The 13,281-nt window shown below is 38.8% G+C and overlaps 1 protein-coding gene across 1 annotated transcript; it reads right to left on the reverse strand.

The window, feature by feature from the left end:
* Positions 1–1,941: 1,941 nt before the first annotated feature.
* LOC135648793 (QWRF motif-containing protein 2-like) lies at positions 1,942–8,212 on the reverse strand. The gene is made up of 6 exons (XM_065166746.1): positions 6,157–8,212; positions 4,978–5,097; positions 3,330–3,446; positions 3,152–3,241; positions 2,401–2,508; positions 1,942–2,325 (listed from the first exon to the last, which is right to left on the reverse strand). The coding sequence occupies exons 1-6, from the start codon at positions 7,528–7,530 to the stop codon at positions 2,224–2,226; spliced, it is 1,911 nt and encodes a 636-aa protein (XP_065022818.1). The 5' UTR covers positions 7,531–8,212; the 3' UTR covers positions 1,942–2,223.
* Between the last annotated feature and the right edge of the window lie 5,069 nt (positions 8,213–13,281).

The following is a 13,281-nucleotide window of genomic DNA, read 5'->3' on the forward strand; positions in this document are numbered from 1 at the left end:
TTGAGTTGCTTAATGGCCTTTTGCGTCCGGCATGGGGCAGCACATTCTTGTGTTGCCCCCAAGCTCTTATTAAACCCCCCCTCCCCAACTCCATGAGAAGAGAGAGAGAGAGAGAGATTCCATGCGTACTTAGTTAATCATCCCTGTTAAGACAGACATCCTCATGTATCATATCAGACCATCTGAGTCTTATTTTTATTCTACATATGAAATAAATCTGAATAAAAAAAATCTTAATTATTTCGGATCGATCACATAATAAATAAACAAAATTTATGTACGACTAAATCAGCAGTAAGATAAGATAAATACATGCTGATGTGATGAATTAGTGTTGGAATCTTTCCTTGGAAACCACAGTAACATAAAAACGAAATAAATGACGAAATCTTGACTCATAAGATGGATCGTCCCTTACTTTGATTGAGATGCTTTAAATATAACAATGGGATGGTCACTGGGCACTCACTCCTAAAAGTGTGGAATGCAAGATAGGCTTGGCTATATTCTGACTCGATGTAGGCCAATGTCGTTGTAGCTTCTTGCAATCGATGCCATAGGAGATGGGTACTGTTCCACATTAATTCATATGCCAAAGATATTGAGATCCCTATACATCTGATATAATTGGCCTTTGACCCATCACGCGTCTGGTGGCAACATGACGCAACAATGGCGTACATGAAAGCAGCGCGAGCTTGCTTGTCCCTAGTCATAAATGTAGTCCTTGCAATAGCCCTCTCAAGCAGCCAAAAGCCGCAATGCCATGCTGATGTAATGAGGAGTTCACCGTCGTCTTAAATTGCTTCTTTCTTCTCTGTTCTTTTTTCTTTTAAGTTGTTTAAGTGTCAGAAAATATGATTGATATTTCATGCAATCCAATATGATACGAACCATATAATATGTATAATTATTTAAAAAAAATTTGAGATTAAAACATCAAGCTCTTTAGATGTCATATATATATATATATATATATCGATCGAGGTCGAAAATTATTTCTCGATATAATCTCTTTCATACTAAGTTAATAATATAAAATATATGTCAAAGGAAGTTTCTTTTCTACTTACAATTGTCCTCTTGATTATAAATAATATATTTTTGATCATAAATGATAAGAAGGAAGGTATATTTTTTTTCTCTTACTTTGAGCATCACGTATCGAATAATTAATCGATAATGTATCCCTAACAAAAAAAATTGTTAAAGATGTGTGAGTCCAAATAAAATAATGTAAGAATGATTATAAGTTTAAAAAATATGCTTAAATTATTCTTGTATGATTATTATGATGATCAATCTCATAGTACAAAACTTTCATGCATTATTAAATATATCAAATAAGAAAATTCATACATAAAAGATGAAATGGATCACATTATAAGAATGTATCGTGTGTACTCTTAAGAACATTAGACAAGTGATTCGAGTTCACAAGTGATTCGAGTTCAACAAAGTTAATAACTAATTATACTATCAAGTTAGGATTTACTTGATAGTGATTTACGAAAGTAATAAAAAGACTTAGAGTTGCAAGTGATTTGATTAAGTTAGGATTATTTATTATTATTATTATTATATAAAATATTTATTCTATTATTATTATTGGTGGAGGTGTTTGCCTAAGCCATCCTCGTAAGGCACGCAGCAACACAAGGAAGAAATGGAAAACCCTTTCTCAGAGTGGAGGTCACTCTCTGGCCCAAGGCAATCAGACATGGAGAAGTGGCAAGAAGTTTGCAGCAGACAAGTTCCTAAAAGAATGGCCTTCGTTGTCCACAAGCATTATGACGCCACTCCTGTTGATCCCACGAGTCAAACTATGCCTTGAGAATGACCTCCAACTTCAACATCATGGCTATGGGATCGTTCATCACAACAAATAAGATGCAAGTGACGCAAATTAATGGAGATTCCTTTTCTTCCCACAACAACAAGGAACAAAATAATAAGAAGATTTTCTTTGATTAGCATTATGTACTAAGGCAATCTAATTCCTGCTGCGAAAGAGGCCAACAATATGGTGATGATACACATAACCCATAAAGAAAAAAAAGGTTGAGAGAGAGAGAGAGAGAGAGAGAGAGAACAAAAAAAATTACACAAATCAGCCAGGGATAGACAGGTAGTAATAGCTTTCCACCATGCAAACCAATACTTCATTCATGCTTTATTTCTTTTGCCACTCTCCAGTTAGAAAAAGAAGAGCTTGCTGTGATGTTAGTGATCACAAGGCTGGTAAAAGTATCTGCTCTGTGTTTGTATCTGGCTGGCTTTTCCTTTTAGCTGTATTAACTGCCCTTGCAGGCTACAATGCTTTACCTGGTTCATGAGGTCAGCGTTAAATTTAAACCCGGAGAAATAAGAAAAAGGATGGTCCTGCTACAGTGGACTTACATCCAATGCTGCTACAGTGGACAAGAGAGATCTCGATCGATCAAGAAGCACCCGCTCTTGTGCAGCCACATTTGTAATTTCAGACACCAAGTTACTCGTTCCTTCTACCTGTATGAATGCGTATGGTTACCACAGATCAAAATTTGAAACTAATGATAGCCATCCTTGGCACATATGATAGAATGAATCCCGAACTGACAGTAGGAATTTCCATTGAACATGTCAATGAATTACTAGAGCACAAGTTTGTAACTCAAGTTGGAATATTGATCACGATTACATTTAAGTTGCACAACTTCAAAACCTTACCAACTGTATCTTGGAGTTGCTCGTGCCCATCTTTCCCATTGATTATTCATTTTGGTGTCAATTTATCATTCCTTGCAATATATCATTTTTATTCCTGAGCAAACGTCGGGCAAGTGATTCAAAGCACCCACATTTCCTAATTCATATATGATTTGGTGCAACTGCTGGATCAATAGGGTTATATCAGAAACATAAGTTTACCTATCTTAGGTAGTCATGCCTGTTTATACATGTCAAAACCTAGCGACGGATAAATGCAGCTAAGCTACCTTCAAGTTAAATGCATAAGGCAATGAAAAAGCAGATACCGCAAAAGCAAATTTTAGATGGCTAATAGAAAACTTGAAACGGAGACCAGTCTTACACTCCAAAAGCATCCAAAGCAATGATGGAAGGGAAAACATAATTGTTTATAACAAGATGAATATGTAGAGGAAGTCACCTTTGACAGCAGAGAGCAAATTGAAGAGCCTATTACTTGCATCATATCAACTGCTGAACCAATAGCATCTTTAACTTCAATGATGTCTGCCTGTCAAATGAGACAACTATATTATTCCCATAGTTGGATTGATATCACAGAGTTCACCTGTTGATATGAAAAAGCAGGAAATTCAAACCTTGGCTCCGTTAACTATGGGAAGACGGAGTGTGCTAGCTTTCAATGCTTCAGTAGCTCCTGATAATGAGCTCGAATGGTCTTGCTCCATGAGAGACCACTCCTCCAGATAGACCATCTGCAGTAAACAAATTTTTAAAATATTGAAATGCACAATTCATAAAGAATTAGAACAAAACTTGAAAATCATATTTTCATGAAAAGAGCTACAGGATAATAGCTTATCTTCCATTGCATCAAGAAAAAGACAAAAAAAGGACTCCATAAATTATTATACATCTTCTGGAGCATGTCCCTTCTAACAAACGCTTCATATGGCAGCATATTTGACTTGTATAAACTATTATGTTTGCTAATTTCATAAATGAAAAGTTTCTTGGGGACAATTAAGATATTTCTTTTTTCCAGCTTTTCTAATGAAGAGACAAGTACTACCCCACGGTCTTGATGCTACACTTGGAATTTTTGAATGAATCGTCACATTTAACACCTCAGAGAAGTTATGATGCATTAAGTCTACAAATACCCTTATTATTATAGAAAACCTTCTCCGCCTTCTCTGGTTTATTTCACATTCCAATATAAGTTCTGGTAGCCATTACTACTTCATGCTTCACATGCTTCCCATTCAACACATTTCTAAGTTCTAAATTTCTGTGTTAAATAATTTGGTTTCGTTTCATACTGCTAAAGTCCTTAAACTCTATAGAAATTAAGAACCCTGAGATGACACCTCGTTGGAATATGCCACTTGGCCAATGGGTGATCAGGTCTCTGTTAAGATGAGATTGGCTGAAAATAGCTAAGGTCAGTTTGGAATCAGCAAATATTGATTGAGGTTGACCAGATTAGTTGAAGTCCATCAGTATAAATCAGTATCTCGAGTTCAGTGGAAATTGGACAGAGTTAGTGGGATAGGCCAAGATTGACCAATTGGATCAGTAGCCAACCAGACAGATCCCGGCCATACCTAATATAATCATCTCTGGTAAGTTGAAGGGTTTTAGGATGACTCAAGCAACTCTCAATTTGAATTGATTGCTTTTTGTCAGGATTGAACAAATTTTTTGAACATGATACAATGTTTTTCTTAAGAGATTCACTTGATTAGTGACAAATTGTCAGGAGCAACTCAAGGATGTATCTTCTGTTCTAACTAATTTTGTCCATTAAATTTCACTATAATTACTGAAGTGTCTTCTGTCAAGATATTCTTCACTTGTAATCTTCCAGCATTCAACCAGAGGGAATGGTACTCCTTTTGGCTTTTTATATCTGCCTAAGAGATGATTGTTGTCCACTTGTTAAATACATGTCTTCTTCCTCTCAACCACACACTTTTTGAGACATGAAATTTTGGAGGGTTTCAGTTTGGCACTTTGGGGTCATGATACTGCATAAATAATGAAAGAATTGTGTGAAACTTCTGATAACATTTCTTTGTTACCCAATGTTCAAAACTAGAAATATGGTGGCTGTCACAGACAGTTGGCTGCTGAGCCAACAGCTCATCATTAAACTTACAAAATGACCAAGTCTACTTGCAGGGAAATATGAAGCATGAACTAAAGTAGAACTATAATGCAAATTAAAGAAAGGCCTGATCAGACATTTTAAAACAAAGAGATAACTTGGAAACAAAGGCTTACTTGCTCCTTAAGAATGGAAATTAGCTTTAAGTTCTGTGTCAGAATTTGTAGCTTGATCCTTTTAATAGTGATGGAATCACGCAACTTTGAGGTAGTTATCCATGCATCATATAAGTTTTTCTGTAAAGATCAAATGAAAGCATTAGCTAATAAAGCATCATCCAATCTTCGTTGATATAGATGAAACAAAAGCATTGTCTAATCAAACATACGAGTGTATCTGAAAGCACAAGTATACCATTAGGACAAAATCAGCAAGAAGCAAACACAAAATTATGGATGATATATCTGGAAGCATAACTGCGAAATGTAGGTCTAAAATAACAATCCAAAACACAATTAGATCTACATATGACTTACATGAGACCATTCTTACAATGCTAACCATCCATCTCAACATTATGCACTACCCTAACTTTCAGCACATGTTGCTTCTAAATTGTTCAACATTTTGATCCATGAAGTATGATGGCACTTATAGACATCCTGTAAAATTCCCATTTGAAATCGTAGGGTTATAGGAAACTATATACAGTTCACCAATAGTTTTTTGCTGCTCTTGAGCAATAAGTTTGTTTCATTTTTATCCATAAATCAATAGTTTTTCATTAATTTAATGAACTTCATTTTGTTCTTCATTATGAAATTCAAATCTCAATAGAGCAATATGCTTCAGTTAAAGCAAAGCATTCGAGAATATCAGGATAATCATAAGTTGTTGGTTTCAACTGTTTAAACCAACTTGACATTCCTATACTATTCATGTAGAGAGATTATTTGGACGTACACAGACCACCTTCAATGAATCCTCCTGATCTTTAGAATTGGCACAACCTCCATCTGATGATTTCCTCACATTATAAGCCTTGGAAGACTAATCATCCCAAGATTAGCTACAATTACTATTTAAGAATTTTCATGTGAAATATTCAGCGAAGGTACCTATATTCAGTGAATGCAATTCAGCCACAAATTTATCTTGCATAATGCTCTCCACAAATGCTTTGCATTAAAAAAGAAAAAAAAGTGGAAGATTCTAAATCACAGAAAGATTTTGTAAAAGCCACAAACTTTGCTCATGTTGTGCTGGGAAGAAGAACAAATAGGAAATCCATCACAATGTAGCAAGAATTTATAAACAAAAATGACTTTGAAAAAGCTAATAACATTCAAGATTACCTCTACAGTTAGTTTCTGCACTAGCAGTGCAGCATTAGCCCTGGCATTAACACATCGCCATTGTAAATGCCGGTTATCGAGCAGCCTCAACGTGTGAGCCTCCTCAATTCTATTCTCCCCCTTCTTTGCTCTCCGAACTTCAGCAGCAAAGCTTATAATCGAAGGTGCATTGCCTGGTTGACAAACTGGAGAGGTGCTCATCGATACATTACTCCTTGCCCGCAAAGGACTAGCCATACCCCTTGATGGTGAAGCCACAAGCTTACTCGGGGAAGAAGGTCTCATGGGTCCACGGAGTGGTGAAGAAACAGACCTCGGAGAAGACGATGGGCTATCCACCAACAATTTCTTGACCACCCCCATCCTTGGTCTTGAATCTGGCGAAGATAGTGGAGAACAAGTTTCAGGATAGCGGCGCATCTGGCCGTTTGTCTCCTGCCACAATCTTGCTGGGACACTGATTCCCCGGGAAGTCACCTTTGCCCTGGGAGGCACACTGAACTCTAGCGCCCCAGAATTGCTGCCAGAGGACACACTATCAGTATCGGATGAAGCTGAGAGATCACCGCCATCAAACGAAGCCCTTCTCGCACTATCATCAAACATCATCGACTGCTGGAGCAACCTGACGGTGGCCAAGATCGGTTCTTTCTTCTCAGATGAACAATTCGAGCTCCTCATCGACGGATTTGACGGCTGGGCTCTGGAGGCGGGCCATCGGTGGTGGTTGTCAAAGGGCCTAGAGTTCTCCAAATTGTCACCCGCCTTCGCTGGAGCGGCGGGAGAAGCATTAGCTCGCCGCCGCTCGGGAGTAGGCTTTCGGGAGGGGCTGGGGGAGACCGCCCTAGCGCGGCTAGTCTGGTAGAAAAAGGACTCCCCCTGGAACGAGACAGAGAGGCTCCGCGTCGTCTTGCAGAGGGTGCGCGCGGCGGCAGAGGGCTCCGCCGGGGTCGGGCGGGGATCGGTCTGCGGCGTGGAAGGCCGAGCCCGATCTACGGAGAGGGATCGCTTCTGAGCAGTCGATTGGGGCAATGCCATCGGCGTGGAGTACCGGGGGGTCACCAGCGGCGACGGGAAGCGCCGCGAGCCGGACGAAGCGCTCGAGGAAGAGAAGGTAGTGGCGGTGGAATATGAGGTGGAGGTAGAGGACGAGGAGGAACTATAAGACGAGAGGTACCGGGAAGTGATCTCCTTGACGCGAGGCCGCCTCGTGCCGGCAGCAGCATTGTCCTTTTCGGAGGGGATCAGCGGCGAGCGGCGAGGGTTCTGGAGATCATCACGATGGGGAGGCGGCGAAGTGTTCTTATGGTGGCGGGGAGCATTCCGGGAAGCGGCGGCGGCGTTGGTGGCAGCTGCCGGGACCGCGGCCACCATCGATCTCGCCGCCCTACCTCGATCTCCGGCTTCCCTCTCGAATTATAGCAATCGGAAGCACGGGAAGGGGGTTACGCAACCAGCGGCGCACCGGACTCCAGCACTACTCGGAGGAGGAGAATTATAAGAATGAGAGGAAACAAAGAAGAGTGTGAAGCAGAGTAGAGTGTATGCTTGTGTGTGTGTGTGTGTGTGAGAGAGAGAGAGAGAGAGAGAGAGAGAGGCTTTGCATCTGAGAGAGAAGAGACCGGTCTCTGTCTCTCTCTCTCTTACAGAGACGCACACTATATTGCTAAAGCTTTTGTTAGTTGTGTTAGTGTGGTTTTGCTGTTAAGTAATGCAAGGTTTTGCTGCTCTGCTAAGAGAGCACTGGGAGAGTGTGTATCTGTGCATTGGGATCAGAGTTAAAGCAGTAAAAATACAGAGAGTGCACAGTGGACTAATAGAGTAAGAGAGAAGGCAACCCAGAATGGTGTTTGGTGTGGCAACAGTGAGCAACACATGAACTGTAATAAATGGGGCCAAAGGAAGGGAGATGAAGGTTGCAGTGTTAAAGGGCAGAGGAGTTGGGTGGCATGGAGGGAGGGGAAGACAGACAGACAGGCTTCTGAAGAGGGCATAGATGCTGTTTCCCTTCTCTTACCCCTTCCCTTCCTTACAGGATCCAAAGCATTGATAGAGTATATTACAGTTGTTGGACAACAATGGAGGAGGAGGAGGAGGAGGAGGAGGAGGAGGACTCAAATTAGACTTCACCCAATGAAGAGATCACAAAAGGGAAGAGCAGGTAGTAGCAGTGTGGGAGGTGGGCAGGTCTCTGGACCTAATTTTTCTATGCCAAACCTAACTTGGGAAGGACAGAATGAAGAGCTTAATCAATTTGATTAATATGTTAATTAAAGATGATAGATAATGCTGCCAAAGTAAGTTGAGATCTGGCAGAGAGCATGGTGGTGGCACTGCAAAATACCCACTTAAAGCTCCTTTGGATGTGAAGTGTGTTACTATGCTACTTACTAGTAGTGGCTTCAGTTCAGTTCATCTGCTGCCTTATTAGATTGCTTGGATTTGGTTTATGGTGCCATCCAAAGTGGATCATTTCTCTTCACAGTTTGAAGTGAGGAAAGTTTACCTGATGAGTCCAACTTATATATCCAGTCACATAGTCAGAAAGAGATTAGGGGTTGGATGGTTGTTTTCAGCATTACTTGGCTTGCAATTGCAGGTAAACATGGCTACTGCTTGATGAGGCTTGGAATTGCTTCTGCTTAATACCAACTAATAAGAGCATTGTTGTGATGGGAAGTTGGATAAAACATGCTTGTGAATTCAATACAGCATTGAAGTATGTGACATCCACACATGCCTTTGTTGCATCATTAGCAAACCAAAAACAAATGTAAAGTTGATTGGTCATAATTTTCTCTTAATATAGTATAATTTTATAGAATAATGAGCCAACTTTTCCCTTTTTATAAAATAAAAAATAAAAAAGGTTTCTAAAGCAGAAATTAGTACAATTTATAAATAATATCTAAATCTTTTGCTACTGCATCCCTTTTTTCTCTAAAAAAAAATTTCAATCGAATATCTAGTCTCATGATTATAGACAGTAATTTACAATCATTATGCTGTTCTTTAATTAGAGAAGATTAATGGTCAATCTCATGTTCTCTTTTATCTTGTAAGTTCTTTTTTAGAGAATTATGAAATATCGAAATAAATCTAATGTCTCTCCAATGTTGTTCATCCAAATATCTTAAAAGCTTAAACGATCCGAAAAGGATTATATGTATTCATAAATCTTAAAGATAATTGGGTTTAGGGTTGGCCTATTACCATGATAAAGATGTTAATTGAGTGAGTAGAATCAGGACCAATAAGCTTTAGAACTCGTTCGAGAAAAGGCCGGCGAGCTACATCCAACGCAATGATCTTAATGATGATGATGGCGTAGCTACTAACCTAACTTGGTTGCCAAACCACTAGAGGCCATCTTGTGTCTTGTGCCCGTCCGAATGCTAACCGATGAAAGGAAAGACGTGCTAACTCCGAGAGTACGTACGTCGTTGTCTGGAGAAGAGGTTCATGGGACAAGTTAAGAGCATGAGCACATGCTCGTATCGAGCCCATGAAATCGCCATTCCTTGCAATGAGCTCTTCGTTGAATCCATATATCAACACACAGATCATCCATGGAGGAGGAGGTGGTGGAGAAGAAGAGGAGGAGAGGACACAGAAAGAAAGAAAGAAGATGAGGAGGAGGAGGAGGATCCAACGGATCAACAATTTTCTTCTTTTTTCTTTTGACGATGAAGATAAGATGTCATCTTGACACCTTGCAATCAACAACTAGATAGATTATTGAGCTCGAGTATTAATATTGTTTCTATCGAGAGAGTGAGTATGGCATGATCCTTAGATGTCCAAGCGTTCAATTACGAGAGAACAGGTGATGATAATAAACAATTGCTACATCTACCTTTTGGTTGCTTAAAAATATAGTGATCAAAAGATGAATAAAACTTTTAGTCAATATTAAAAATAGAGAGAGTGAGCTTTGGTATAATTATAATATTTTTTTATATCTCGAGAGACGAGTCATGAAAAATCTTCTTTAAACAAACCTATCTACATTTATCCTCTCAGATTCTACTTAGGGTGTCTTGTACATTAAATATACTTTTTTTTTAGTAATATTATATCTCATAATATTTATGTTGGATCAAACTTTTATACCATACTAAATTTTATTACCATGTTATTATTATTATTATTATTATTATTATTATATAAGTAAATTTTACATAGCACATATTCTTTTATAAATGATAATTTTGCTCCTGTATATCCATCCCTAGTGGTCTCCATGCGTGCGTCTCTAGCTATCTCCACGTATCGTCCCCATTATTGTTCTTGGTGGAGGGGATCACGGGCTAGGACAACATGGGCAAGGCTTGAGTTCTTGATGAATGGGTTGACAGATCAATTCTCGATTTTTCTCTTTCGTCCTTTTCGATTGTTATAAACATGACGATCAGAGGGTAGGGGGAGCGCACGCGAAGAAGATCGTCAACTAATGGTAAGTTCCTGACGATCCTCTTTCACTCCCTTTAGTCAACATGGACATAATGCATGAAGGTGAAAAAAACGTGCAAGAAGACGACCAGAGGTGAAGGTGGTGATCGATGCAACATAGACAAGGGTAAAATAATCTTTTTACGAAAGAAGGAAGATTATGTGAGAATTTTTTATATTTTTTTAAGAATATATATAATATTAAATTGTCAAAATTAAGTTAAATTATATAAATATTAAAATTATATATTAAATGCATGTCAAATTGTCACGTAGAACAGCAAAAAAAAAAAAAAAAAAAAGATTCAGCTTACCGGTATCAAATTGAAACGTGCCGTCATGAACACCAACAATTTTTTTTCTCCGATATAAACAAAGATCCTGAAAGCCACACACTATAGTTTCAAGCTCAGTTGATGGAGCATTCAACCACTGGCTTTTGTAAGCCCTAACAAAGCCTGTAGTTTGCAACCTAAGCTTTCTATCATGGCGCTGTCTGTCACCGCACGCACTCGACGCGTCCCAAACATTCCACCTTCCGGCTTCAGCTTTTGGGGGGTCCCCATTGCCGTTTCTTTTACAGATGGGCACAGTTCATCGTCCTCTTTTCCTCCTCCCTCTTTTCATCGCCAGATCTCCCATTGCCATGATCCCATGTGGTCTCATGCTCCAAAGCGAAAGCCTTTACACTTTTGTAGGGAATCTCGCTTTGTTGAACCTCTCATCACCGTGTCAAGATTAAGGTTCTATTTAACATGTCGTCGTCGTCGTTGTTGTTGTTGACAGCAGTTGTGATGCCTCATATAATGCGGTGAAGGCCAGAGAAGATGATGATGTTCTTTAACCTATCGTATTAAGCATATGCTGCTTGCTGTTACTTGTAAGCAAAGTATTCCAGTGGTAGACGAGATCGGGCTATGTGGGGTTTGATCTCTGAGCAACATCAATTTTGGCTGCACCACTGCCCGAGTGATATTGTTCCTTCATGGTCCAAAAGATTCATCATAAGACTCTATAGCCATGACTTGGATTTCAAGCAAAAAACCAGAGCTACAGATGCATGAGATGATCCCGACACAGCACAGCCCAAAAAGTGATGTGTGCCATGTCACCAAGTTCTGACATAGCTAACATGATCTGCGTTCTGCTGGTGCTATTAGCAGGGGGAAGAACTCGTACCTCCCTTCAAGAAACAGGTGGATCCCCAGGTTTGCCTTTCGTCAATTTTATCGAACTAGATTTCGAGTGTGACATCGTTGACCATGTTCGCAGGGATCCTTTTCCTGACAGTAGTTGCTTGCTCAGAGTTTGTGGGCTTTTGGGCTATCAGGTGTTCGCCGTAATGTCTGACAGAGTCTCAACTCGTGGTACATGACATGAATGCAATGTTTTGGGCCTTTTCTGTTAGCTGACAGCCCGTTAACCTCGAGGCAATTCATTGCTGCTGTGAACATACTCGGAACGACTGTGTCGAGCTGTGATCACTCGTGAATCTTCACGTTAAGATGATGGATGACTTTTATTCTTTTAGTCGCAATCGATGAGCCTGGAGTCGGATTAAGCTTCTCGTGAGAGCTTTCGCATGCATCTTCGATGTCACCACCCTGGAAACAAATGGTTGATCATATCAAGAAACTGAGTCATTGCCTTGCTCTCAGCCTTCAGGTATGATACAGAATCCTACATTGCTTTATAATTCCTTGACAGTGATGTATCAGTTGCTGTCGTAGTCACTGTCTGCACTCTACGCATCACTGCTCGAATAATTGACAAAGGAGGCTTCGAGCTTTTTACAACCTTTCACGAATTGATGGTTACATGCCAAACAGTATGGTCCCAATTGATATGTAAACAATATTGATATTTCGTATTGATTTGATGTTTCAAATTGATTGTTTCATTATGGTTTAAGAATTTGGGTATTTTACTGAAAAAAAATTAATATTAGCTTTTTAATCAGATGATACCCCCATATTCTAAAGTTTCTTTGTACTTTTTGTCGATGTTATTAAAAAATCTTTAATTTTAGTAATTAGTTATTATAATTTTTTTTAAAAATAAAATAAAAAATAGTAATCATCTTTAGTAATGATTCTAAGATTATTAGTATATTTTTTATTTCTTAAAGATTTTGTAATAATAGCATATATGATAAGTCAATTTAGTAAAAGATCGAGGGTATTTTTATTCAAATAAAAAAAACTTTAAGTAAAAATAAATAAATATGAAGAATATAATACGGTAAAAATTCGACAATATAAAATACGCTAAAAACTTTCACTATAGTACTACTAAATACTAAATTATTTTTTAATATTTTTTGGAAGAAACTAAATCATTGAATCTTATAAACCGATCGAAAAGAAATAATTTTTATTAGGTTAAAAGAAATAAATTCAAAGGGTGCGACTTACCCCACAAAGACGAAACCAGCATCGTAGGACCCAAGAAATTAATACCACAATGAAAAAGTACAAGAAAACCTGTGGAGAACGTTGATATGACATCTAACTATGTGACATGCAATTAATTTCTAGACTAAGTTTTTCCCTTTTATTTGAAAGGGATTGTGTTCATCAATTAGTGATCTGAACCACGACGAGGGCGAAGTTTCTGACATGATACGATTGACTTGGTTTGACCTCTCTCAGATGAATTTAAACGCAATTAATA

Source organism: Musa acuminata, chromosome BXJ1-4, assembly GCF_036884655.1.
Source record: "Musa acuminata AAA Group cultivar baxijiao chromosome BXJ1-4, Cavendish_Baxijiao_AAA, whole genome shotgun sequence".
Taxonomy (NCBI): Eukaryota; Viridiplantae; Streptophyta; class Magnoliopsida; order Zingiberales; family Musaceae; genus Musa; species Musa acuminata.